The following is a 26,785-nucleotide window of genomic DNA, read 5'->3' as shown; positions in this document are numbered from 1 at the left end:
AACCGCATAATGCTCTTTGATGATTGTTTACGCTGCTGCTATAGTAACGGACAAACCCCCGGGGTGATTGGCTGAAAGCTTTCCGCTGCAGATGCAAACTCTTTCCGTCTTCCTTAACCAATCGAATAGTAAGACCCGCCCCCTTGCACTTCAGCTGCGCTCCTATTGGAGGGTAAACAATAAGGAACTATTTTCAAAAGCTGTCTGCAGCTGTGGATATGGGTGGATTCAGGGTATGTTGCTAATAATTGGCTAATTCGGTGTTTAATTACCATGAATCATTAAACGATGTGTAATTCGTGTCCAGGGCCTCGGTTGTGTCTTTCATCGGCGGAGGAAGAGAAATGTCAGTAGCCGATACTGGGCCATGAAGAGCAAGAAGCCAGTTGTGCCTTCTGCCACACCAACGGCCCCTGTGTGAGTAGCTGCTAACTGCAAAACTTTTATACCTGCAAAAACACTGCCTTTTTATACACAAGTTACATTCAATTGCTGACAAAATAATAATTTCTATATAATCATAACTGATATTTACATAGTCCACAAGACAAAATAATAACCTTATTTTACTTGCTGAAATAAGTATATTAATATTATATAATATGTAATATGTTATGCAGTATTGAAAAAAACACTACTACATTTTAAGGCCTTATTATTTTTAAGAATTAAAGGGATAGTTCACCCAAAATTTACAGTTGTCATCATTTACTCATCCCCATGGTGTTCCAAATATGTAAGGTGACCATTGACTTGTATAGACAAAAAAAAAAAACTGAGGCATTTCTCTAAATCCCCTGACTTTTGGGTTTATTATCCCTGTAGGAATATTAAGACTCTTGCTTTTTAATAAAAAAATGCACAACTTCTTACAGATTTTTACAAAGGGGTATATGCTGTAAGCCTATGAAATGAAAGTAAACATATGAGCCAACTGTGTATATATTCTTTACTTTATGGCAATACTTCCACCCAGTCCAGACAACAAAACAAAGGTGGAAAATGACATTGAGGAGACAAGTATTCAAGCCACTAAACAACTGTCTTCAACACTGAGTATTAGAGCTATGTTTTCTGGAGTTGGAAGTCTCTTGCAAAAATGCAGAAAGATAATCAATCAAGTAAGATATTTCTTTTTTTTTCTTTTTTTTTCATTTATTAAAGTTCAAGAGAACGAGAGCATAATGATTATTATTATTATTATTATTATTAGATCTGTTGTGGATTCCTGAATGTCTTCCTCTTCTGGAGAGGCTATGCAGAAAGGGTGGAATCCCTTCACCAAAAAGTAGAGGAGCTGCAAAGGGAAATGGCACTATTGCATTCCACTTTGAAGGTTAGGACATTTCAGCTGTTCTGATCAAAAGGATTTTCTTTATTTTCCAGTGAATCCAGTGCTTGTAATGTGCATTTTAAAAAAAAATGTTCTTTTTAGCTCTCTCGAGAAGCCAAGAGTGCAGGCGGTCCGTGTGAAATGTCTGGTGTTCTCTCTACACCTCTGCCTCTCTCCCTTCCTCCTCCTCCACCACCACCACCACCTCCTCCTCCTCCTCAAATTCTAGTGACATTTGCTGCCCCAAAAGTGTCCTTAATTCCTAAAAAAACTGCACAAACTAGCTCTCTAACGGTAATGGTTTATTACTGCTTTGTCATATCCAATTTAATTCACTTTGTTTGTTGAGGAAACAAGCCATGGATGTTGCCACTATTTTCAATTTCATCCCTCCACAAATAGGAGAAGCAAAGTGGCCCTGTTGCTGTGACTCTTCGAGATCTTCAAGCAGTACAACTAAAAAAAGTGACTGTCGGCCAAAAAACTCAGGTGAGTGAAAGATTATGTCTTCAATTTTCTATAGTATCCTGCATTGAGTGTATATATATCTGACGGTATATTCTTTTAAAGATGTCTCCAGAGAGAAGATCACCACTGGTCACACTTGCAGACTTGCAGAAAGTCCGTTTACGGCGCTCTAATTCTGACCTCCCCTTGAAGTTTAGGTCAAGGCATGGCAGGTGATTTTTCTGCATAAATAAACGTTTATTTTGCTGTAAATCAATACGTTTGTTTTTGCTTCATCATTTCTGTTGTTCTCTGTAGGACACCAACCAAAAATCCCATAAGTCTACGGGTACCACTTCGAAAAGTCAACTTGATCAGGCAAGATAACCTCTTACTTTATAACCCTGGTTTCACAGACAAGGCTTAAGCGTAGTCCCAGACTAAGGCCTTGTCAAATATATCCGGATTAATGTAGACGTAGCCTAAAATGCATGTTTGAGCTGTTTTAACTGAAAGCAATTTTTCTAAGGAATGTTTATAAAAGCTACTTGAACTAAAATCTAATATACATTTAATTAATGTATCTAAGCCCTGTCTGTGAAACCAGACCATATTGTTTGAATTAGAGCAAAGAAATGCCTAAAACTGAAGACAGTCACATCTATCTTAATACTTGTCACATGGTATATTCTCAGGAGTCCTGGTGGCACACCGCTGTGTAACAAAGAGAATGATGTGACCGATTCAAGCCTGGATCCAAAGATGACCAAAGGGTTAGGAAACAAGCACCTGGTATGTAATGGCTATATCATGAAATTAATCATAGTATCTGTATTTAATTTTTAGAATTTCATTTTACTATTATTCTTTTAAAGTTACCCTCTGAGTCTCTTGATAAAATGAAACCAGAAGATAATTTAACAATATAAACAATTAACTAATGACCTGAAAAATTGTATTTTATTCTGTGTATAACTTTACAGCGTGCTTTAACAAAAGGACTATCACCAATCAAGCCTTTCTAAAGAAAGAAATGGACCATTTTAGTGTTATTGCACATTGTTTTGCATGGCCTTTTGGTAATCGTGTTGTGTGTTTTTTATTTATTTTTTTGTGCTTTTTTACATGTTTACTGTAACTGTGCTAATAGCTTCTACCAGTTCTCATACTGTCATGGTACTATAATAACTGTTGTAGTGACAGGACGGTATTTTATGTTACTCGCTGCTATGTTATTTTATATACTTGTATGTGAAATGCTCCTTGATCCTTTTATATCAGAACAGCCTTTTTAAGACATAGTCGCAAGCATAAAAAACAGCAAATGCACACTGTATGAAAATTTAATGTACATCAATAGGAGCACATTTTTAGATATTATTCATTATATAATTAGTAGAACTAAGTAATTAAATATGCAGCTCAGTGTCACTGTTACTGAATATCATTTGTGGAATGTGTGAACTGACTCGGCTGTAAAATATAGTACTACATACTGTGTTGAAATTTGTACAGAGGTGAGACAGGTCAGTTATTGATCCATAAATATGCCATTGATGTCTTGTATGTGTGTGTGTGGTAAAACTTGAAGCACAATTCAGGATGTTTTATTTCTATGTTTTACTGCTTGTTTACAGGTGGTCTTTGAGTGTTATACCAAAGTGATGTTTCCATGTCTTAATGTTTAATTTTAAGGGTCTTTTGCAATATATTTCTCAAGCCACTTTTTTTTATGTAAAAAATATTGCAATGAATCCAAAACGTTTAATAAATACTGGACCTACACAAATAGTGTGTTTTTGATTTACAAGCAAGTGCATTTAGATAAAGGGTAATGAAATAGTATTGGTTTTAGTATCACTTTTATACTGTATCATTTGCTAATGCTGAGTTGGCTTTTATATTTTATAAAGCAGTTTTCATTTTTATATTCAGCATTTAGTTTTAGTTTGTCATCTTAGTATTTAAACTTATTTCAGTTACTAAGTTTTATTTCATTACCGCAAATGATTTAATATTTTTAGGTTTAGCTAAAAATAACACTATTTGTAAAAATATAAGACATAAACTACTGTTTACGCTTTTTTTTTTTTTTTTGTAGTACGGAAATTAACGTGCAGGTTCATGTATCCACCCGGACTCTTATTTTGCGCTCAGTTCAACACAAGCCCCGCCCACTTGTTTCTGTCCGAAGAAAATGGCGGTGCCCATGAATATTGGAGCGCTGTTACAGTCAGAAATAATAGAAGACCCCAACGACAAAGATGAGGGCGTTTGCGTACTGGGCATATTTGGGAAAAGCGCAATGCAACCCGGATCAGTCAAAGATTCTCTCATAAACACTTTAGCAGATAAGCACATCTTCTCTCTCTTCGGGAGCGATGACACTGACAGTCCGAGCGGAGGAACATCGATGCAGGCGTATTTTAACCAGGAGAACCGCGTCCTATATCTCGTATTGACATCTGTTTTAGACAACCGCCAGCTTATTCGCGCGTGCGAGTCGCTGACGGCGGGTCTGGGTCATGCAGAAGCGCATGAGTTTTGGAAAACGGCAGAGAAGGATCACTGTTTGCAGCTTCTGTATCTCTTCTCGCTATGCCATGTTCTTCTGCTGGTTCATCCCACATGTTCGTTCGACGTCACTTACGATAAGATGTTTCGCGCTTTGGACGCGCTACGTCAGAAAGCGCTTCCCCTGCTGCGCGCTGCGATTAAAGATTCGCCCATATCAAAGGAATGGAAGTTAAACTGCCGGCCGTGCCCTCCACGTCTGCTATTCGTGTTCCAGATGAACGGAGCTCTCAGAGTGAGCTCGTCTGGCATGGGTGGGAATGGGACTGAGGGCTCTGGAGGAGATAAACCCAAAAAACACTCCCCTAGAAGGCGGCTACAGCATGCTCTGGAAGATCAGATATACAGGATATTCAGGAAAAGTCGTGTACTGACCAACCAGAGTAGTAATTGTCTCTTTACAGTTCCTGCCAACCAGGCTTTTGTATATGTAGTGCCAGGACCAGACGAGGACCCTATCAGCTCTCTCCTTGGGCACCTGCGGTCCAACTGTGCCCTGCGAGAGAACGAAGGTGGTCCGCCTGTGCCCGGGCAAAGGCGGTACCAACAGATGAGGCACTCTAACAGACAGCCCTCTTTCAATGTGGAAAGCAGTCTTTCCTCTGGAGGGCAGTTAGTGGACTGCACTTTAAAAGAGTTCCTGTTTCAGCATGTTGAACTCGTATTGACCAAGAAAGGTTTTGATGACAGTGTAGGTCGCAATCCGCAGCCATCACACTTTGAGCTGCCCACTTATTCCAAATGGGTGCATGTTGCGAACAGACTTTATCAGGTCATGATAGAGAGCAGTGAGGATGACGCAGCCGAGATCTCCCTCAAGGTGCAGGGTCAGCTGAAAGTGTTGGAGGGGTTCCTTGACGCAGATGCAAAGTTTTCAGAAAACAGGTGTCAGAAAGCATTGCCCCTGGCTCACAGCGCGTACCAGTCAAACCTTCCTCATAATTACACCACCACAGTGCACAAGAATCAACTGGCACATGCACTGCGAGTGTACAGCCAGCACGCAAGGGGAGTCGCCTTTCAAAGATACGCCTTACAGCTCCATGAGGATTGCTACAAGTTCTGGAGTAACGGGCATCAGCTCTGTGAGGAGCGCAGCCTTACGGATCAGCACTGTGTGCACAAGTTTCATCTGCTTCCAAAGCCAGGTGAAGATGCACATATAATAAATAACATTTGCATTTGGTAGATGAAGCAATTTATCCAAGCGGCCTTAAATTGCATTCAAGCTAGGCTATGTGTTTTTGTTGACGTGTTCCATGGGAATCCAATCCATTACCTTGGTGTTGCTGCTTGCACCTTGCTCTTTCTGATTTAGATTATTCTTACTTTACTTAACAAATCTGCATTATATTTACCTTGGTTAAAAATCAATAAATAAACTTGAAACTAATTTTGACAACTTGATTCCCAACACATTGTTGATCCTCAACGAATGTTGATACTCATTTCATACTGTTAGTTTGACATTATTGATATTAAATTAATATTAAAATAGTGTTCTGAATTGAACATTGTTTCTGTGGCTAGAGCATGGTGTTAGCGATGCCAAGGTTGTGGGTTTGATTCCCAAGGAATGCAAGAACCGATGTATATCTGCAATGAAATATAAGTCGCTTTGGACAAAAGCGTCTGCTAAATGCATTAATGGATTTATCTGTGGAATGCTGTCATTACCACAGAAAATAATTTTGACTCTTAGCACAGTTTGTGAAAACTAACAGAAAACGCTTAGACAGAAATCCAATGTCAAATGGAAGTCATTGGAGCAATATGGGATGTGACACTCCATAGATTTTCATTGTGCAAAACAAGTGCATAACTGTCAATATGTTATGTTACTACCATTTGTAGTAACATCTGTTGTTGTGCAAATGAACGGCCAGAAAACATTAAAAGTTTTCTGTTTTCAGTTAAAACACTAAGGCCCCTAAGTTAATAACTAATGATCTTTGTAATAATTTGTAATCTTTGTGAATCAATCAAAACTAACTTTAGCTGGACAATAACTTTATTCTAGAGCTGCTGTAAAGCCAAAACAATCTGTTGCTTTAATTTCCTATTATCACTGTAAAGCTGTTTAAAGCAATTTATATTGTTAAAAGCGCTATATAAATGATGTTGACTTGACTACTAAAGGCCCTTGCGCACTGAGTTTGAAATTCGCATCCGAGATTTTCGCACGTTAAAAAATGACCTCACATTATGTCAATCACGCATGCACACTGCCTCCGAAACCTTCGTCCGTCAAAAAAAAAATCGAATCAGGTTCGATTTTCTGCATTTTTCGCATCCGTAGCAAGCATTTTGAATGGTGTTTAGACAATTTAGAGCCACCGAATCACGAATATTCACGAATACGAAAAAACGCATGCGAAGATTTCGGACTCAGTGTGCAAGGACCTTAAACTGTGTGAGTTTCAGGTTACTAAACTGTTTTCTGTGTTAATCAACAGCATATGGAATATACATCTCTAAACCTCTATTTTGTTCTCATTGCAGGAGAGAAGCCAGAAATGGACCACAACCCACCTATTCTATACCACAATAGTAGGGGTCGATCTACAAGTTCCTGTAACTGTGGTAAGAAGCAGTCTCCAAGAGAAGATCCATTTGACATCCAGGCTGCCAACTACGACTTCTATCAAGTCAGTAACTACAAGTTTTTTCTACCATAAATGTTCATTACATACGCTTTAAATCTGATCTTCGTCTTTCTGTCATTCATTTTCAGATGCTTGAGGAGAAATGTTGTGGAAAGTTGGAGAGGATCAATTTCCCTGTGTTCCAAGCCAGCACACCCGACCCTGCTCCTGTCAGTGAAGAGGTGCCCAGACCTGTAGAAGTACCTCCATCGGGCGAAGCTGATCGTCTAAAGGAGAAAGAGACTAGCACTCACACACCTGGTGATAGCACAGGTCTAAGTCTAGCTCTTAGCTTGGGCCAGTCAATGGACAGCCTTGGAACTTATGGTGATGGAGCAGAAGGACAAGAGAAGAGGCCAAGCTTGGTGGACAGACAGCCCTCAACTGTGGAGTATCTTCCTGGCATGCTTCATTCTGGATGCCCAAAAGGACTGTTGCCCAAGTTCTCGAGTTGGTCTCTTGTTAAAATCGGTCCAGCTAAGGCCTACAACAGTCTCACCGGTTTAGAGCAACCTGGATTCCTCCCAGGCTCCGCTTTCCTCTTGCCCTGGGATGTTGTCATTCGAAGCCGATCAGAGGAAGATGTGGGATCGCTTGAGCCTCTAGACGGAGGCCCAGCCTCCTGGCCAGCACCAAATAAAGCATCCGCTGGAAAGCGAGGCAGTGCTGGAGGAATTGGACGAGGGCGCAGACGTGATGATGTAGCTCGTGCTTTCGTTGGTTTCGAGTATGAGGACAGCAGAGGGCGCCGCTTCCTTAGTTCTGGCCCTGATAAAGTTGTCAAAGTGCTTGGGCAAGGTGGACCAAAGGAACCTGCAACCAGATGCTTAAATTCTGACATGCCTTTATACATTCCCTCTCCAGCTCAAGGACGAGGGATCAAGCCACACTACGCTCAGCTTGCTCGTCTTTTTGTCGTCATTCCTGATGCTCCTCTTGAGATTGTCCTAAACCCACAGGTACAATATGTTATTAAGTGCATAGACAATGAATTAAATCTCAAATTATTAATGAATACTACTCATATTATCCACATTTTTACCATTAAAGTATATTATTCTGTACTTCTCTTCTCTCCTAGGTCCAGCCAGGTCCCCCTCCCTGTCCTATCTTCCATCCGGAGCAACCTGAGGTGGTGCTGCCACCTGATGGACTCTGGGTGCTACGCTTCCCTTATGCCTACGTGACAGATCGTGGACCATGCTACCCTCCGAAGGAGAACCAGCCGCTGGCAAACTTCAGGGTGCTGAGAGGTGTTCTGCGTGCCAACACTACTAGTTCAATTCCACAGTAACAAAAAACACAGATTCTGCACTTAAAAGCACCATTGAGACATCAATAGGATGAGGACACAGAAGATTTTCTCTTGATATTAAGTTTTTTGTTTTCACCATGTTTTGCATTTTCTTGTGGCAGTTCTTTTTTTTTGTTTACGCAATTGTACAAACAATAGTGTCTGTAAATACAAGCAATCAAATTAAGGAATGTGGTGTTTACAGTAAATAAAAATGCAGTGAGAACAAAACAGAAGGTGAACAATGTCATTACAAAACTACTATACGATTTTTTAAAACTGAAATTACAAAAAATTTAAATGTGTATGCAAAAAAAGTGTCCACTCTGGATTCTCTACAACTTTTTGAGGTTTATGCTATAAATCATTTTTTACCTGAGTAAAATAAGATTTCAAAAAAAGCTAAAACACTTGTTCCTAAGTAAGGATATTGCAATATGAATCTATTTTGGTGAAAAAGTGTCAATTTGATATAAATTATAGCGTAAAAACACGACACAGAGAGGCGCTATTTAGTTATGATCTGCCAACTGACTTAGTACATCTTTGACATTCGCACGTGAGAATAATATACAGACTGACAATTGTAATATCTTAAAAATACTTTATATTCTGAGTTTAAAGTTTATTAAGACTTACTTTCGCTTTTAGTTATTTATTACTTATCATGCTTACCACTGACACATCACAAAGATAAGGAATGTTTTGGTTTTTCGCCCGTATATTTTCTGCGTTCGTTCATTGGTCCGTCCACTTTTTAGGTTGGCCAATCAGAGTATTGTTGCTAGGCCGCTTTGTGTAATTTATTGGCTGGCCTGGCTGTCAATCAAACTGGGAGCTTGTAATGCGAGGCCCGATGCGCAACGGTGCTGTATTTACAGAGTGCTGCTGTCGAGGTGCGTGGCTGATGAAGATACCTGCAAACTTTGTGTTATGAAGAATGATCGCCTGTTTTGCATGAAGGTGCCGTTTTAAAGAGGGAGAGAGTTCGACCTGCGCGTCTTCTCCATTCAAAGGTAATATCTGTACAATCATAATGCTTTTAGTGGCTCCTTTATAGGAAGTTAGACTTTAAAAATGGAATATGCGTTATTTGTTATCGTGCAGTATGACAGCTCACTACAATTTAACCTTTTAAATTCTGTGACCTTATTGATTCGGTTTGGAGTTAAACTTGTAGTGACAATAATAACTTATGGATTTAAGACTGTAATATATACAGTACATGATTAATCCATCATTGCTTAGGTAAAATGTCAATAATTATAGCTAACATCTGTGTTCCAAAAGTGTGCATTGTATCTAGACTATTACATAATTAGTATGGCACTAATGCCACACTACCAATAAAAGTATCAGGAAAAATAACTTTATGCATGTGTCGTTCACCATGAACACTGCTTGCATTTTATAAGGATATTTTATCTTATTTAAAATAAGTACATTTATATTTAACTTTTTATACTAACTTAAAATTTGAATTTGCAAATATGTGCGGTTTGCATATAAAAATGCATGAAAATGGTCTTATAAAATAGTATGTGCTCATGCTACACATATTTAATTACAATAACATTGCAAGCAGTTCCTCAAGATCATTTCATATTAAGTTCATGTTTATCAATGTTATTGTGTACTTAATACACTCATGATGTTACCTACCATTTTTATAAAGAAACAATTGTTCTTAGATGGCTAGATCACTTAAATTGTGGCTATTCAATATTTTGCCTACTGATATTGTGTACTGTTTTGTTACCACAGCATAAGTAAGTGACACTCAGGCTTGTTGTCATTTTAAAGCTGGCTTTTCTGAATTGGTTTAGCATTGGGTGTTTTCATGGAAGTGATTGCCAGAGGTGCTGAGCTGGTGCTGCCATCTGCACCGTCAGACTGGTGGCATCTACTATGGCCTACATAGAAGCTGGCTCACTGACACCCACATACACTCTCGTCTGACCTGGATCCATCCCTCCGTCTCCTCTCTGTTTCCAACACTGTTCCTTTCAGTGTTGATGCTAGCATTGCACATTCATGGGTATTCCTGTAGGTTCGTGCTGTTAGCGTATGAGCTTGAGAGGTTTGCATAGTTGCCATCACACTTGGGGATGAATTCGCATTACCGGCCTTTAGAAAGCCGGTATGTTATTAAATATAAAATGTATTAATTTGTATTTTCTCTGTATTTGGCTCTCAAATGCAGCTTGCATATTAAAAATGTACCATTTGGAACATTTATTTTACATTAGGTCTCTCTTTATTTGTGTTTGCATAATTGAGTGTGCATTTACTAAGCAGTGCGGATTAAATCATTTTGAAGAGCCGCCTGTATTTGTGTATTATTGTAATTACTTTAACAGGGAAACTGTAAAATAAAGTGTTAATCCATCAGATGTATAATCGACAGTTAAGTCAGCTAAATATCACAGCATATGCGTGTACGCAGCAGGGGCTTTTATATTTGTGCTGACAGATTTCAAAGGACAGCAAAAAAGGTGCTATTATGGGAGCAGCCTGCTGTGTATTATGTGAAAGAGAGGGGGGGATTCGCCACCTGTCCGGGGGTCCTTGTTGTCTGTTTAGATGTCCTCTTACTGCCTGAAATGCACGAGACTTTTTATGATGTTCTAGTTTAAACAAGGATACAAACAAAGCCATTTATTAACAGAATATTTTTGTGCTGATGTACCTGCTGCACCATGTGTTATTGTTACATAACAGACATTTTTATTAAAAACGGGGATTTGTATGATTTGTGTTAGTGTAATACTTCGGGGTGGAGATGATATTGATTTAATAATATTATGCAGTTGAAAACAGCCCAAGTTATTTGGGGGGAAATCAGTTAGATTTTTTTGTATGCATGCATAAACAAGAAAGGAAACAAAAAAACACCATTATCTCTCAAGGATTATATATTTTTGATAGTTTGTTTGGGGTCCAACCACCATACACTCGTAAAAATAAAGGTTCTTTATTGGCATTGGTGGTTCAATGAAGAACATTAAACATCCATGAAACCTTTCCATTGCACAAAAGGTTCTTTATAGCATGAAAAGTTTCTTTAGATTATTAAAATGTTCTTAAGAACTGTTCACTGAAAGGTTTAATGGGAAACCCAAAATGGTTCTTTTATTGCATCGTTATACAAAACCCCCCAATTGGAACCTTTATTTTTAGGAGTGTATTAGTATATGGCAGATGCATTTCCCCTCATATTCAAGCAATAACTGCAGTCTTGGATTCTTAACAGCAGTCTATATTAGATTTGTTTGTTGAGTGTGTAGTCAGAAGAAGAGGAAAGATCAGCCATGTTTGAACACTTGATGAATGAGGTCTGTTCATGATATATGTGTTTGGTTGGTCTGCTCCAGACTAATTTGGAATGGTAAACAGACAAAGTAGACAGAGACAGAGTGGGCACCATTTCTGTGATTATGACCTCAGTAATTATACTGGCGACAGGCGTTTATCTTCATCTCATCTGTCGAGATCCGAATGAATTCCAGCCCCTGCGTCTCCCATAAATTTACCTCTTAATCGTTTTACCTCCAATTAGCCATTTACCCGCACCGCATCCATCCTTTGTGGATCCTATGTAATCGTGTTAGAAGTCGCATTAGGAAATTATGTCGAAAATTATGCTGCTGTATCATTTGGCCAAATTTTACAGAGTTCCTAATGGCAGAGCAAACACAATGCTGCTTAATTATGCCAAGGAGAGTCAGATTTCAAGTCTCATGCTGCTGTCTAGAATACTCTCTGGCTGTACTTTTATAAGGCCTGTTTGATTGTGTCTGTGCCAAAGCAAATGTAATTACAGAATTGCAAATAGCTTCCCAGGAAACCTTGTTTGCAGCCCTTTTTTGTCGAGTTGTCTAATTTAATTTGAGTTCATTTGAGTTCATTGAGTTCATGTGGTGTCTAAAATAAGAATCTATTCCTTGAGTGAGCTTAGCCACTTGGCTTTATTTGTATGGTGACACTTTACAATAAGGTCTCGTTTGTTAGCTTTAGTTAATGTGTTAGTTAACATCAACTAAGATTAATTAAGAAATGTTGTAGAAGTAGTTTGTCATTAGTTCATGTTAACTATGCATCTAATGTTAACAAGTGAAACCTTATTGAGTGTTTTCATTAGAATTGGAATTGTAAAAGACATTTAAAGTCATTTTCTAAGTAAGCGTTATGACCTCAGCAGGGTTTTTGCTGACTTTGCTGAGTCACAACAGCCAACAAATGCTTTTGTTTATGTGATAATTACGTCGGTTTGCTGAGATGTGGTTGGAATTCGAATATCTGATGATGTCACTCACAAGGCCCTTTTTCGATCTCGCGAATAGCTGTCCGCGCTTCTGGGTAATTAAATGAGATGCCTGTGGATTCTTTTAGTAATTAGTTCTGCCTTAAATCTCGTCCAAAGCTGCTGCCTCAACAGTGAAAAACTGCCAATGTGCCACAATGATGTAAAGGAGGGCACAAAATAAGTCAAGATTTCACTTATTCATTGGATTTAGGAAATCACATCACATTTGTGTACCCTGAAGAGTTGTTATTTTAACCAAAAATGACAAGTATGTCATCATTCCAAACCTATATGACTGAAAAGGAGATGTTTAGAACAATGTTCAGGCTGCTCTCTTCCCATACACTGAAAGGAAATAGTGACCCAGAGGCTGTCAAGCTCCAAAAAGGACAACAAAGCACCATAAAAGTAGTTCATAACCTATGACTTATAAAGTATTTGAGAGTGACAATGTAGGGACAATTTGAATAAAAGTGAAATTTTGGTCTCATTTTCACAGAAATTCATCATATGGCTTGGAATATAGTGCATCAACTACTCCTTTTTACCTCCCAGGCAACATTTCGTCTTAATCAGAGCTTGACAATAACACCTTTTGAAATTTATACAATACATATATACATTTTTCAATTGTAGTCTAAGTGCAATGTTGTGGTGAAAAATCTAGATTTTTTGATACATATCAATACTGAAATATCGAAAACGCTTCCAATACTCATTTTCCGCAGAATAGATACACGATACCAGCAGGTCTTTCACTCTCTCTCACTCGCTTCATTTGCTCCGGATGAATATTGTTGGTGCTACAGGACTTGAATTTCGCCGTGGAATTGTTTATTTTCCGCATAATTTTACTCATTCCCCCAGATTTTGTGCTCGCATCCAAAGTGTGCGCACATAAAGCCGCCGCTCAGTACTAAATTGAGTTCTTTTTCGCTCCTAAACAGTCAAATACACACAAAATAATGTCAAAATGCCGGCCTTGGCGTGTATTCTCGTAAACACAATCAATTATGTTTTAAATGAACGTAAACGGTTGAGAAAGAAAACACGTGTATCAGTATAATGGATCCGTGCGTCAGGTTTTAAAGTGACAGCAGCCTAATATACCAACTGCCAAATTATGAGATAATGTCAAAATATGCACAGTATATGGCAGATTTTCCCCATGGTATCAATGTCATAATTGTGTCCAGTGAAAATGCAGAGTGGCTAGTAACTTCGGAAAACCACTACCCACAGTGGTTGGTGAGCAAAAAAAGTGTATGTCAAGCCCTGCTCATAATATATAGATTTGTTTTATTTAAACTAAGCACATTTTATTAGGGAATAATCGGTTGAACAGAGATGAGCATTGAAATCTGGCTGTCTCTGTGTGTTTGAGTCCACGTCATTGGCAGGTCTCCAGCTCTCTGCATTAAAAAGCCGCCTCTGATACAGCTCAGCCCCCTTCTAACCCGAGGGCAGGATGAACGCGGGACCACACAATCACAGTTAGCTGTCAGACAACAGCTCACAGATACTCTGATTCATGCGTATTTGCACTGTGTTCCTGTGAATGACGTCTGCTGCATTCATTGACTGTGTATCTTGCTGACGTACACTCAGTGGACATCAGTCTGCATCATTTATGACATCTAAAATGTGCGAATACACCGTAGAATGTTATTTAATATTTATTCATTATTTATTGACAGCATTTTCTTAAAGGGACTGCTATGCTTTTTTGTAACATTTGATTTTATCCATCAAAAGCAGTCCTAATGTTTTTTTTCATAACTATTTTCCTTCCTCTTATTGACACAAATGGCTGTTTTTGCGATTGCATCTTAAATAAGTGAGATGTTATGCTTTGATATGTAAATGTGCATGTTCATGTTAATATGCATATGACATAAATATGATGATTTCTGAACCTACACTACTGGTCAAAAGTTTTGAATAAATAAGATTTTTGATCTTTTTGAAGTCTCTGCTCCCCATTTATCCATTTATGCTCCCCAGTCTCTGTTTACTGGATTAAAAATACAGAAATATTGTGAAATATTATTACAATTTAAAATAATTGTTTTCTTTTTCAATGTATTTTAAAATGTAAATTAGCTATAATTTAAAAAGCTATATTTTTTCATCATCATTACTCCAGTCTTCAGTGTCACGTGATCTTTCGGAAATCAATCTAAAATAATAATTTGGTGCTCAATTATTATCATTAATTATTAATCATGGTTTTATTATTAACAATGTTGAAAACAGTGCTGCTTAATGTTTTTTTGTTTGTTTGTGGAAATCATGATACATTTTTTCAGGATTTTTGATGAATCGAAAATTCTAAAGAAGAGCGTTTATTTAAAATATATATATTTTGCAACTTTACTGTCATTTTTATCATTTTAATGTCTTTGCTGAATGAAATATCATTTTATTTTTTATTTAAATCTTATTTACCCCTAACTTTTGAATTTTCCACAAAAATATTAAGCAGCACAACTGTTTTCAACATTGAAAAAAAATTTTACTCTTGAGCACCAAATCAACATATTAGAATGATTTCTGAAGGATCATGTGACACTGAAGACTGAAGTAACGGCTGCTGAAATTTCAGCTTTGCCATCACAGGAATAAATTACATTTTAACAATGTTAGATTGTAATAATATTCACAAGTGTGTGTGTTCCTCACAGGTGCTCTCCTCTCTCCTGAAGCTTCACCACGGCCCTCACCTGTGTGCTCCACTGTTTCTCCAGCGAGTCGTCCTGGACTGCCCGGCCCTTCCTGCTCCGCCCCCGTGCCGTCTCCCCCGCCACGGTCAACATGACACGCTCCAAAACCTTTCAGGCCTACCTGCCCAACTGCCATCGCACCTACAGCTGCATTCACTGCCGAGCACACCTGGCCAATCACGATGAGCTCATCTCAAAGGTAGTCAACGATGTCTCTTTTAGCATGTATCTTAATCAAACCTGTACGTAACCTCAGATCAGGACAGTTACAATTAACTCAGTGCTTTAATTTTAGACATCCTGCTTGACTTCCTGTTAAAGGGTCGTGAAACACTACAACATGTTTTTTTTGGGATGTATAAATTAGTTGCACATGATCGAAGACAATGTTTAACATATCATGGAATAGCAAAAGGCTATATTTTCAATGCTGTGTTTGCATTAAAATACAGATATACATTTATCTGAATGTATTTGTGTAATGTGAGCTTAAAAACAGTGTATAATATTCTTTATATATTTTATACATCAAAGTTTAGGGTCAGTAAGTTTTTTAATGAGTTTTTTAATTAATGATTTTATTCAGCAAGGATGCATTAAATTGATCAAAAGTAATGGTAAAGACATTGTTTCAAAATATTTAATCTCAAATAAAAGATTTTCTTTTGAATGTTCTATTCATCAAAGAAACCTGAAAAAATTTATCACAGTTTTTTTCACAAAAATATTAAGCAGCACAACTGTTTTCAACATCGATAATAATAAGAAAAGGTTTTTGAGCACCAAATCAGCATATTAGAATGATTTCTGAAGGATCATGTGACACTGAAGACTGGAGCAATGATGCTGAAAATTAAACTTTCCATCCCAGAAATAAATTACATTTTAAAATATATTAAAATAGAAAACTGATATTTCACAATATTACTATTTTTATTGTATTTTTGAGCAAATAAATGTAGCCTTGGTGAGCATTTTGTTATTTCAAGAGCATTTAAAAAATATAAATAACCACAAACTTTTGAGCGGTAGTGTACATATTTTTGGTAACACTTTACAATAAGTTTTTATTTGTTAACATTAGTTAGCTACATTGTTACAAATTCATTGTACCACATGTGCACTGACACCGAAGGCACACTTTTAAAACACCATATTGGGCCTCTTTGTGAGGTGTGTGTCATTATGTATGTGGGTGGAGAAATATGTGTCAAGGATTATTAATAGCACCTGTAATTCCTAATGTGAACATTGTGCGTGCCAGTTTGCCTTTTGTCTGCGCATGGAGTGTGTGTGCAGGCAGAATGTGGGTCGATAAGGCATTCGGCTGCCTGACGTACATGTCGCACAATCAAGGATAAAGGGAAGCAGGTCATCGTTTGGGCTTTTGTGTGCCCCAAGAGTAAGAGTAATCATGTCTCTGTAGTATACCCAGACGAATACCTACCCATAATGCAGCACTACATTCTGTGCCCAGGGTTTTGGCTGTCTGATAGACTGTGTGTGTGTGTGTGTGTGTTTACAGATTGTACGGATTAGAAAAGATTGTTTTTGCTACATTCATTAGTTGTTCACATACTATGTTTGCAAAATAAAACCCAGTGGTATCCGGTCTGACAAGCCTTACTTGTGTTTCAATGGAAGTGAGAGCGCTACAGGCGGTTCTGAGGGCGGAGTTGAGGGTGAAATGATAATTTGATTTCAATTAGTTCGAATCCCTCTATACTAAATACAGGTCAGAATGGAACGACATAATAAATGTAGTAGCTTAAAGTAGGTTAATGGAGTTTTGTACATTAGGAGGCTAATTAATGTTTTGCTTTAACCATAAGGTAGTGTTACAGAAAACGTAATACAGCATTTGGATAGCTTTAATTTTTGATACACAATTGAAAAAATATACAATTGAGAATGGCATGTAATCAATATATCTGAATACATATTTAAATATTATTAATTAATGTGTTACTTTGACAGCTCTTAAATACAAAAATAAGGTAATTTACTCAAAACTAACACTGAAAATATCATTACAGAATAACAGTGCATCATTTTGAATCGGTTCATTAAAGTTTCCACAAAAATATTAAGCAGTGCAACTGTTTTCAACATTGATATTAATAAGAAAGGTTTCTTGAGCACTAAATCAGCCTATTAAAATGATTTTTGAATTGTGTCATGTGACACTGAAGACAATAATGATGCTGAAAATTCAGCTTTGCCATCACAGGAATATATTACATTTTAAAATACTGTATATACAATTTTAGATTGTATTAATATATCACAATATTTTAACATTTTACTATATTTTTAATAAAAATAAATGCAGCCTTGGTGAGCATAAAAGACTTACAGACTCCAAACCTTTGAATGTTAGTTTTCATATTTATGTAATATTTTCCTTACACTTTAAATATACTTGTGTTTTCATGTATACATCTTATTAAAAATGTTTTAAAACATATTTGGGGTTAAAAACTATTTAAATACTTTTTAAATAATTAACTCTAAACCTGAAAACACTGAAAATGTGTTTGAACATGTTTATACCAAGGAACCATTGTGTAAATCTGTTGAATCATTGAATATGAATTGTTGAATCTAAATGAATCATTTAATTCATTTTTGGATCAGCCAGTTTATAATGATTCACAGAAAATGAGTCCAACATACTCTAAAAGTATACTCTATGTTCATGTGTTTAATGTATTATGTTTCAAGTGTTTACCTATTGTTGCCATGGTTTCAATCAGGTAGGTTATTTAGGCTTAAGATAGATAAAGAAAGCCTTCATTGCTATTCTGTTCAGTATAGCACAGCCAAAATGAAACCGCCCTAATGATCTTTTGATCCATGCTCATATGGCCAAACCGCTTCCAAACACCCATAATTATGACCCTGGCCCTGCTTTACATCATGCCTGGGAAATCCTATCCTCATGAATGGAGCAGTGAAGGGAATTTGATTTTTTTCAAAACATTACCTGATTGGGCAGTCACAGTACGAGTAAATTATGTTAAATTACTCTGACGTTATTTTGTAACACATATGCCATCCAATTCAATCATCTTTCTGTCTGTTTTATTTCCTTTGCAGTCTTTTCAAGGGAGTCAAGGCAGGGCCTACCTCTTCAACTCAGTGTAAGTCTTGTAGTTTGTCCTAACCATGCAATACAAAGTGGTAAAACAACAAGCAAAATATCATTTCAGAATTTTTGATGTAATCTTGACATCCTCTTTTCATCGATCAGGGTGAATGTGGGCTGTGGCCCAGCGGAGGAGAGGGTACTGCTGACCGGTCTCCATGCGGTGGCCGACATCTACTGTGAGAACTGTAAAACCACTCTGGGCTGGAAATATGTGAGTTCTGGATCACACCTCAGACAAAACACTCATGATCGTTCAACACCGGACACGCACACATATCTTATCTTGTGTCACGTTTGAACTCATGCTTGAGCCTCGGACACAACTCATCGAGAGAGAGATACTTTAAGTGGCTTTTCCACTACCTCATGACCTGCTTTCCATGTCACTAATCTACTCCTGAAAACCTTTGAGTATGTTGTGCTTTCCAAGACAAAAAAAGTATTATTTTAATATATTGGCTTTGAATTTTCTTGTCTTGTCAGCCTAGCAGATGGCCAAAAAGTGAAAAACACTTTAAATATATATATATATATATATATATATATTCACATAGGTTCTCTATTTAATGTCAGGTTTAGGTTTTAACTAATGTTCAAAAGTTTGGGGTCAGTAAGACATTCAATAATATAGAAATTAATACTTTATATTCAGTGACAGTAAAAAAGTTTTATTTCAAATAAATGCTGTTCTTTTGAAGATTCTATTCATCAAAGAATCTTGGGGGAAAATGTATTATAGTTTCCACAAAAATATTAGCAGCACAGCGGTATTCAACTTTTATAATAAGAAGAAATGTAGACTTGAAGACTGGAGTAATGATGCTGAAAATTCAGCTTTGCCATCACTGGAATAAATTACATTTTAAAATATATTAAAATCTAAAACGGTTGTAGATTGTAATACATTTCTCAATATAGCCGTTTTTACTATATTTTTTGATCAAATAAATGCAGCCTTAATGAGCATAAGAGACTTCTGTCTCCAAACTTCTGAACTTATGTACTGTATTATATAATATAATATTTTCCTTACACTTTCATGTATACAATTATTTTATTTTTTGTGCCTGGGGTGTATAGTACATAGTAAAGCACTATATAAATGCTTTATTCATTCATTCAGATTCTGCCTATTCAGCCTTTTAATGAGTATTTGAACACATATATTACAATAAATGTTAATTCATTATAAAAGAGGTGTTCAAGACATTGCTATTTTCAAATGAATTAATTAACATGATTGACATTTCACTTTAAAGAACAAGCATATCGGAATAGATTTAGAAGTTGGCACTTGTTTTACAGCACATATATAGTGAAACATCTCTTCTAATACTGCTATTTAAAGGTGTGATATTTGATTGACATATCCAGAAAAGCTCCCCTGCAGCTGTCCATTATTTTTGGATCAACAGATCTTGACTTTGAGGTGACCACACGCTCGTTCTCTTGACCGTTTCTGTTTTTCTCTCTCCCTCCCTCTTCTTCTTTCCATTAGGAGCATGCCTTCGAAAGTAGTCAGAAGTACAAGGAGGGCAAATTCATCATCGAGCTGGCCCACATGATCAAGGACAACGGGTGGGACTGAAGACCCTGAGCTCCCCCTCCTCATGGCCCATAACGCTGGAAAGAGACATGCAGCATATGAATAATTAGTTTCATTATCTGGCTGTAACTTCCTCCCTGGAAATCTATCTACCTGACACACACCTCTAAACCTTGAGGGTGCGAGGTTCATAGCAGCAGCAGCGCTACCCCCATCCCGTGTGTGTATATATGTATATATATATATATATACGCGTTTGACTGGACAAATGTGTGCCAGCTAGACACCAAGTGTTTATATTAAGTGAGTATTTTCCTATTCTATTCAAGGGAGTGCAAATTGAGGCACAAATCGACATTTGCTTTCCTCTGGGTTGGCCAAGCTCACAGTTTTTTCCCACGCTCAGGTTTAACTAATGGCTGGATCCATGGTAAAAGAAGGGTGAAAGACAAACCCATTTAACACGGCACCTTTTAACTCATTCGTGTTTTAAACGAGGCAAAAACACACTAAAACGGAAGCGTCATCCATTTGTTTCCCTTACGTGTCTTTATTTCTTCCAGTTTTGTCTTTATCATTTGCATGTTGTTTATTTATACGTATATTTATTGATTTTGACGTGGTTTTAGGGACGTTACGCGTATGGTAAACCGTAGCAACCACAGTGGTCTTTGACTTCGTATAGCGGAAGTAGCAACGTTTGATAGAGGTTTGTAAGTACACTTCCTCTCCAGATTGTCATCTGTCTCCTTTTGAATGTGATTACGGAGTAAATGAGGCATTCGTATGCCATTTATAGGGCACAGGTCGCGTACATTAGCTAGAGCCAAGTCTTTAGCCCTAGCTGCAGCTGAGAAAAGCAGCTCTGAAAGGGAACTGAGGCGTTCTTACAGCCTGTGATGTCCCATTCGGACTCATTAGTTCCCGCCATCAAACCACAAATCATGAGGTAAACCAGACTTTCTCACCACGTGTTTTGCGGAAGAACGAGAGTGACGGCTTGTAAACGTGGCCGTCGAACGAGGTGATCCAGCAGGGGCTCGTAAATAAAAAGCCTTGGCGCAACCAAAGACTCTTTCATCTACTATACGCTGACCAAACTGAGTTTGATTTCCTGTTTTAGTCACATCGTTGTGTGTCGTTTGGTTCAGTTGTACTGTCTTGTGCAGAACAAGTCGATTTTCAATGATTTAGGTGTTGTGGAAGTTAACGTATAATGTCTTATTTTATTGAGTGTGTATTTATGATCAGTCATCATGTATTGTTTTAGCACTCAATCTTACGTCTGTGTATTTATCGTTCTGTGGGACCGCTCCACCAATTCCAACTTTTTTATATATATATAATTTCAGATTCTTTTTTTTCAAGGAGAAAAGTATGTGTGAGATCATTTTGGAATCAGTTTTTTTAATCTGATATCAATAAAGCTCTCATTTTACGAATGTCCTTTTGCCATTGGTCTTCATTAAAGAGTGTATTATTTATCACTCAGAAGAGGTCTCTTATTTTCACCAAGGCTGCATTTATTTGATCAAAAATACAGTATTGGGAAATGTTATTACAATATAAAATTGACTCCTGTGATGGCAAAGCTGAATTTTCAGCATAATTTCTCCAGTCTTCAGAAATCATTTTAATATGTGGATTAATTTCTTATTATTATCATTGTGCTGCTTAATATTTTTGTGGAAAACATAAAACATTAATTTCAAGGATCTTTGATGAATAGAAGGCAAAAAAGAAATCTTTTGTATTACTATAAAAGTCTTCACTGTCACTTTTGATCAATTTAATGCAACCTTGCTGAATAACAGTGTTAAATGATTTAAAAGAATCAACCTTTTGAACAGTGGTGGGCATTTCAATAAAGAACACTGCTATCTTTCATTCTTATTTTTAAACTTCTGCCTTATGTAAATCATGGGTTTCTGCAAATATTTAGGATATGAATTTTGAGAGCAGGGTTCAAATGTTCCCTAAGGCCTGTATATGCTGAACCTTGTACACTTTCTCTGCATGCAGTGTGTGTGAGAGAGAGAGAGCAGGGAGTGTTGGGGGTGGCAGAGCCAGGAAACATTGTTTACAGCAGCAGATGGTGGGCAGGCTCTCATAACCATGATACTAGGAGCAGCCATGTGAGTGACAAATATTGTTTCCCCCCCCCTCAGGCAACACTAAAACCATGAATCCATTGTTTTGTACAGGCTCCTGATGGAAATAAACACCCTGTAACATCTATTACAGCACTTAACAGCTTCACATTAATGATAGAGACGGCTTTCTATTAAAGAAGATTGATATCTACAAAGCATGTTTATACAAGGTTTTTTTCCCAAACATTCAGTATAATTCTTTCAATGTTACATGACAAAAACATAGTATTGTCATGAATATACATATATAAATCTCAACTGATGTTAGATAATTCATTAAACAATCCATTTGCTATAGGGTGAATCTCATTAAATATGTTAAGAATATGTTCCAGGTCACAATTTGCACCAAAATCAATTTAAATCAAAATATATACTGTGTGTGTGTGTGTGTGTGTGTGTGTGTGTGTGTGTGTGTGTGTGTGTGTGTGTGTGTGTGTGTGTGTGTGTGTGTGTGTGTGTGTGTGCGCGTGTGCGCGTGTGCGCGTGTGCGCGTGTGCGTGTGTGCGCGTGTGTAATGTGTATAGTGTGTGTGTGTGTGTGTGTGTATATATATATATCATTTGACTTGTAATATATAATGTATATAACTTATAATATGTATATACTGTATATTCTGATTCCAAATACTGTATCATATTCAGACATTTTATATTTTTTGTGTAATTTTTTTGTAAATATTTAAGAACAAACTGCAATAGTGAGTAGTTAAGAGGCAGTAAAACAAATACTACCATGAAAAATAAATACTTTACAATTTTATTATCACTGTTTTCTTATGGTTTATTGAATGAATGGTGCATTTAAAGCAGTATCTAACTTTGGGATAGGGTGGAGGTCAGGTCTCTCTTTCTTTCTTTCACCCACTCTCTCTCTCTCTCTCTCTCTCTCTTCCTCTCTCTCTCCTTCTCTCTCTCCCCAAAGCTGCCTGCCTCAGCCGCATGATGTATATTAAGCTTCTTGCTGGCCAAACCCACTGTCTAAAAATAAATGTGATATCCATCCCAGACAGAGTGAGTGAGTGTCTCTGTGATAGAGAGAGGGAAAGGAAGAGAGACAGTAAAGCAAACCACATTGACAGACGCACCAAAGCCAATATAAAGCAGTACCCTGTTATTAAATGACATTGTCACATTAAGTTGCACTAAAAAAATTATGCATCCAAATCATACAGTCATGCATTTTAGATGCCAAATCATATCTCCAACACTTTTAACTCTGATGCATATGAGCAAATGTTCCCAGTAAGAGTCTTTGGATTAGGGATGCTGTAATCTCTGCACTGGTTTCAGACAACCAATGTGTGCATGTGTGTGATTTCTTGGACATGGATTACTTCTGACCTGTGTACAAACACAGCTCAATGCTGCCTGCCGCTATATTATCAAGCCTTTCAAGCCTAAATAAAGAGATCACGAGTGAATCTGGTTGACTATATGTGGAAACTAACAAAAAGAACTGTTAGACAAGAAATATTAAGCTTTATAGTTCCATTTATCTCAACATTTAGTCAAAATTGTGATTAGTATAACCGAGACACTCTCTTTTACACTGTTTAGACCATTTCATACTCATTTTACATGTTTATCATTTGTTTATCGCCATGGGATGAGTGTACAGAATCCAAACTTGTCTGAGGTCCTTTTAGTGCCAGTTGGCATGTTGTATTAGTTGGGATACATACAGTGGCCCAACATAATATTTTTAGACACTTGTTTGGTCATTTATTTAATGAAAGATAGCATGTTTCAAGCAATACATTTAAAAAGAGGATATGAAACGCTAACAATTATTTCAAAAGGGTAATTAAACGTTAATAGGATAGGTCAGCCACAAATGAAAATTCTGTCATCATTTACTCACCCTCAAGTTGTTTCAGACCTGTATGAGTTTCTTTCTTCTGCTGAACACAAAAAAAAACTATTTTGAAGAATGTTGGTAACCAGACAGTTGACGGTAGCCATTGACTTCCATAGCAGGAAAAAAAAATTCTATGGAAGTCAATGGTGCCTCACAACTGTTTGGTTACTGACATTCTTCAAAATATCTTCTTTTGTGTTCAACAGAACAAACAAACTGAGGTTTGGAACAATTTGAGGGTGAGCAAATGATGATCATTTTTGGGTGAACTATCCCTTTAATGTAACACTATAATGTGGACACTTGTGTGAACTTGAGGGAAATCTAGTTTTGAGGGAAAAGTCTAAGAAATTGCTTGCAGATACCTATGATTTTATCATTTTCTTCTGATACAAGGGATTTTGTTGTTTTCGGGGTCATTTTCCATACAGAACCATCAGTGAATATGCATGAAGCAATACATCATGTGACAAATATCAATGAAGTCCATAAGAGAAAGTCAGGCAACATACCGGTAGATGTGTGCCTGGCCCTTTAAATCTATAATTCAGCACTAAATATGCTGTCTAACTCAAATATAATATTTGTATTTCTTTGTCTGAGGAAAAGAGGGTAACGAGGTTGGGGAGTCATATGAGGTGGGGTACATCTGATCAGGAAACCCAGAGGCTGTGGTCTGGGGGAAGGGGCTTGTTTGAGGTAATTATGCTGCCCTCACAGCGGCAGATGGTTTGGGAGGGGAACGGGAGGAAGGTTAATGTTATTAACAAAGCCAAAACTGGTCTGATGCAGGAAATTGGCCACAAGAAAAGCAAAAGACTGTTTCCTTTGCTCCTTCTCGCTGAATTCCCTTCAAAATAGTGAAAAGCTCTTTGACTGACTCGGGTAAAAACAATGGAGGATCAAGAGGATGAGAGTATTTGATTAATAGCAGCTCACAATGAGATTAAAGTGGGGAGCCCTATACTGTCTAAAGCAGATTTGCAGAAGAGGAATGTTTTACAGGATGTAATTGGCCTCTGCACTTCCTGGTTGAAGCTGGGCCACTAATCTGAGCCATGGCCAGGTTAAAACCATTAGACCAGCAGAAGGTCTGCGCCATCTGCACTGAGCTCATAAGAGAATAAGGCCAATGAAGAGAATTGAGGGGGTGCCTGGATGTAGCCTGGCCAATCTGCGTGTGTATACATTCATGATGAAAGTGCTCAAAGCAAAAGAATCAGACCCTCCCCCTGGCAAACAGCCACACGCACTATCCGGGGGGAAAAAACGGCTGAAGCATGCTGAATGAAAATGAGCATTTTAGGCTTTGGGTAACACACCTGCCCTTTTAAAATGATGGAGCAGCTGGGTTACCGTTGTCCTGCTTAACCAAATGCTAAGCTGATATCAACTACAGGCCACCTGCGGTGCAGACACGACCCATGAGTTGAAAAAGGCAGTTCCACCTTTCCATGCTGTGCCTGATAGAATCTAATCAGGATTTTCCAACACATTTGCAGCTTATATATTGTAAAGCATTTTGGGGTTATTACCATCTACAAGTCGTTTAAGAATCTCATATGCGCTCTTGTTAAAGATAAACGTTATTTAGACTTTGTTGTCTAAAGCAGGGGTTTCAATCTTTTAGACACCACAGAATTATACACTGAAAAAGTAATATCATACATCAAACGATATTACGATATTGATATTATAATATCAATTAATTTCTGTTAAGTTACATTATTATGTATTTTTTCTACTCACTATAGTAATGTATTGTTAATATTGTTAATTTGTTTTAATCTAATTTATTTATTTACTTATTTTTTTAATTATTATTATTATTTTACAGTTTGCCTTAGGGGTCCCTGGTCTAAAAGAGGAAAAGTATACTCTTTTAAAAAAGTACTATGGTGCAGTAATGGTATAATGATAACTATATTTATTATATGTCATGATTTACATGGCACTCAAATATCATGACATTGTATTGGTACATGTCCAAAAATTAAAAATGGAGTAAACAGATCGTGCTGAATTGTTTTATATTTTATAGATATAAATAAAGGCGTATTGATAATCAAAGATATTTAAGTTAGGATAGCCCTAATTAGTTGGGATATATTTGAGCACAAGCAATCTGAAGTGCCATTTAAAATGCCGGACTGCATTATTTATGAATCATGGTACACAAGTAGCCTATATGTCTGAGGAAATGTTTCGTTTTTAAATGTAATTGAATTTGTATGTAATCGATTATCTTAATGAATTGAATGGTTTACTTTACATTCATACTGTCGTGTTTTATGAAAAAGACCCAGTGTGCGTGTGTGTGTGTGTGGTTCAGGTAGGATATTCCCTAAGTTGTTGTGGGGAAGGATGGCAATACAGTTTGTACAGTGTGTGTGTTTGTGTACACGCTTCCAAGAACAACGTATGTATTAAAGGGATAGTTCACCCAAAAATGAAAATGCTTTCATCATTTACTCTTCCTCAAGTTGTTCCAAACCTGTATGACTTTCTTTCTTCTGCTGAACACAAAAGAAGATATTTTGAAGAAAGTCGGTAACCAAACGACTGATGGACCCCATTGACTTCTATAGTAGGAAAAAAACATACTATGGAAGTCAATGGGGACCAGCAACTGTTTAATTACCAACCTTCTTTAAAGTATCTTCTTTTGTGTTCAGCTGAAGAAAGAAAGTCATACAGGTTTGGAACAACTTGAGGAAGAGTAAATGATGACAGCATTTTCATTTTTGGGTGAA

At 37.2% G+C, this 26,785-nt stretch overlaps 3 protein-coding genes across 4 annotated transcripts; all 3 read left to right on the top strand.

The window, feature by feature from the left end:
* Window positions 1–44: 44 nt before the first annotated feature.
* Window positions 45–3,565, top strand: prr11 (proline rich 11). The gene is made up of 10 exons (XM_081354330.1): window positions 45–233; window positions 308–417; window positions 977–1,121; window positions 1,214–1,336; window positions 1,436–1,627; window positions 1,736–1,822; window positions 1,904–2,013; window positions 2,099–2,158; window positions 2,476–2,572; window positions 2,764–3,565. The coding sequence occupies exons 1-10, from the start codon at window positions 219–221 to the stop codon at window positions 2,803–2,805; spliced, it is 981 nt and encodes a 326-aa protein (XP_081210456.1). The 5' UTR covers window positions 45–218; the 3' UTR covers window positions 2,806–3,565.
* smg8 (SMG8 nonsense mediated mRNA decay factor) lies at window positions 3,538–8,582 on the top strand. The gene is made up of 4 exons (XM_081354328.1): window positions 3,538–5,502; window positions 6,857–7,002; window positions 7,089–7,958; window positions 8,081–8,582. Exons 1-4 carry the CDS (start codon window positions 3,978–3,980, stop codon window positions 8,291–8,293), a joined length of 2,754 nt encoding a protein of 917 aa, XP_081210454.1. The 5' UTR covers window positions 3,538–3,977; the 3' UTR covers window positions 8,294–8,582.
* Window positions 8,583–9,134: 552 nt separating this feature from the next.
* Window positions 9,135–21,459, top strand: ypel2a (yippee-like 2a). Of its 2 annotated transcripts, none has more exons than XM_081354331.1 (5): window positions 9,135–9,309; window positions 15,284–15,521; window positions 18,422–18,465; window positions 18,576–18,684; window positions 19,972–21,459. In XM_081354331.1, the coding sequence occupies exons 2-5, from the start codon at window positions 15,414–15,416 to the stop codon at window positions 20,059–20,061; spliced, it is 351 nt and encodes a 116-aa protein (XP_081210457.1). In that variant the 5' UTR covers window positions 9,135–9,309; window positions 15,284–15,413; the 3' UTR covers window positions 20,062–21,459. The 2 variants fall into 2 exon arrangements, with proteins under 2 accessions (XP_081210457.1, XP_081210458.1); XM_081354332.1 differs by having other exon boundaries at window positions 9,206–9,309; window positions 15,347–15,521.
* The last annotated feature ends 5,326 nt before the right edge of the window (window positions 21,460–26,785 follow it).

The sequence above is a fragment of the Scardinius erythrophthalmus genome (assembly GCF_964197995.2).
Source record: "Scardinius erythrophthalmus genome assembly, chromosome: 23".
Lineage (NCBI taxonomy): Eukaryota > Metazoa > Chordata > Actinopteri > Cypriniformes > Leuciscidae > Scardinius > Scardinius erythrophthalmus.
This window is presented reverse-complemented; position numbering and strand designations above follow the sequence as displayed.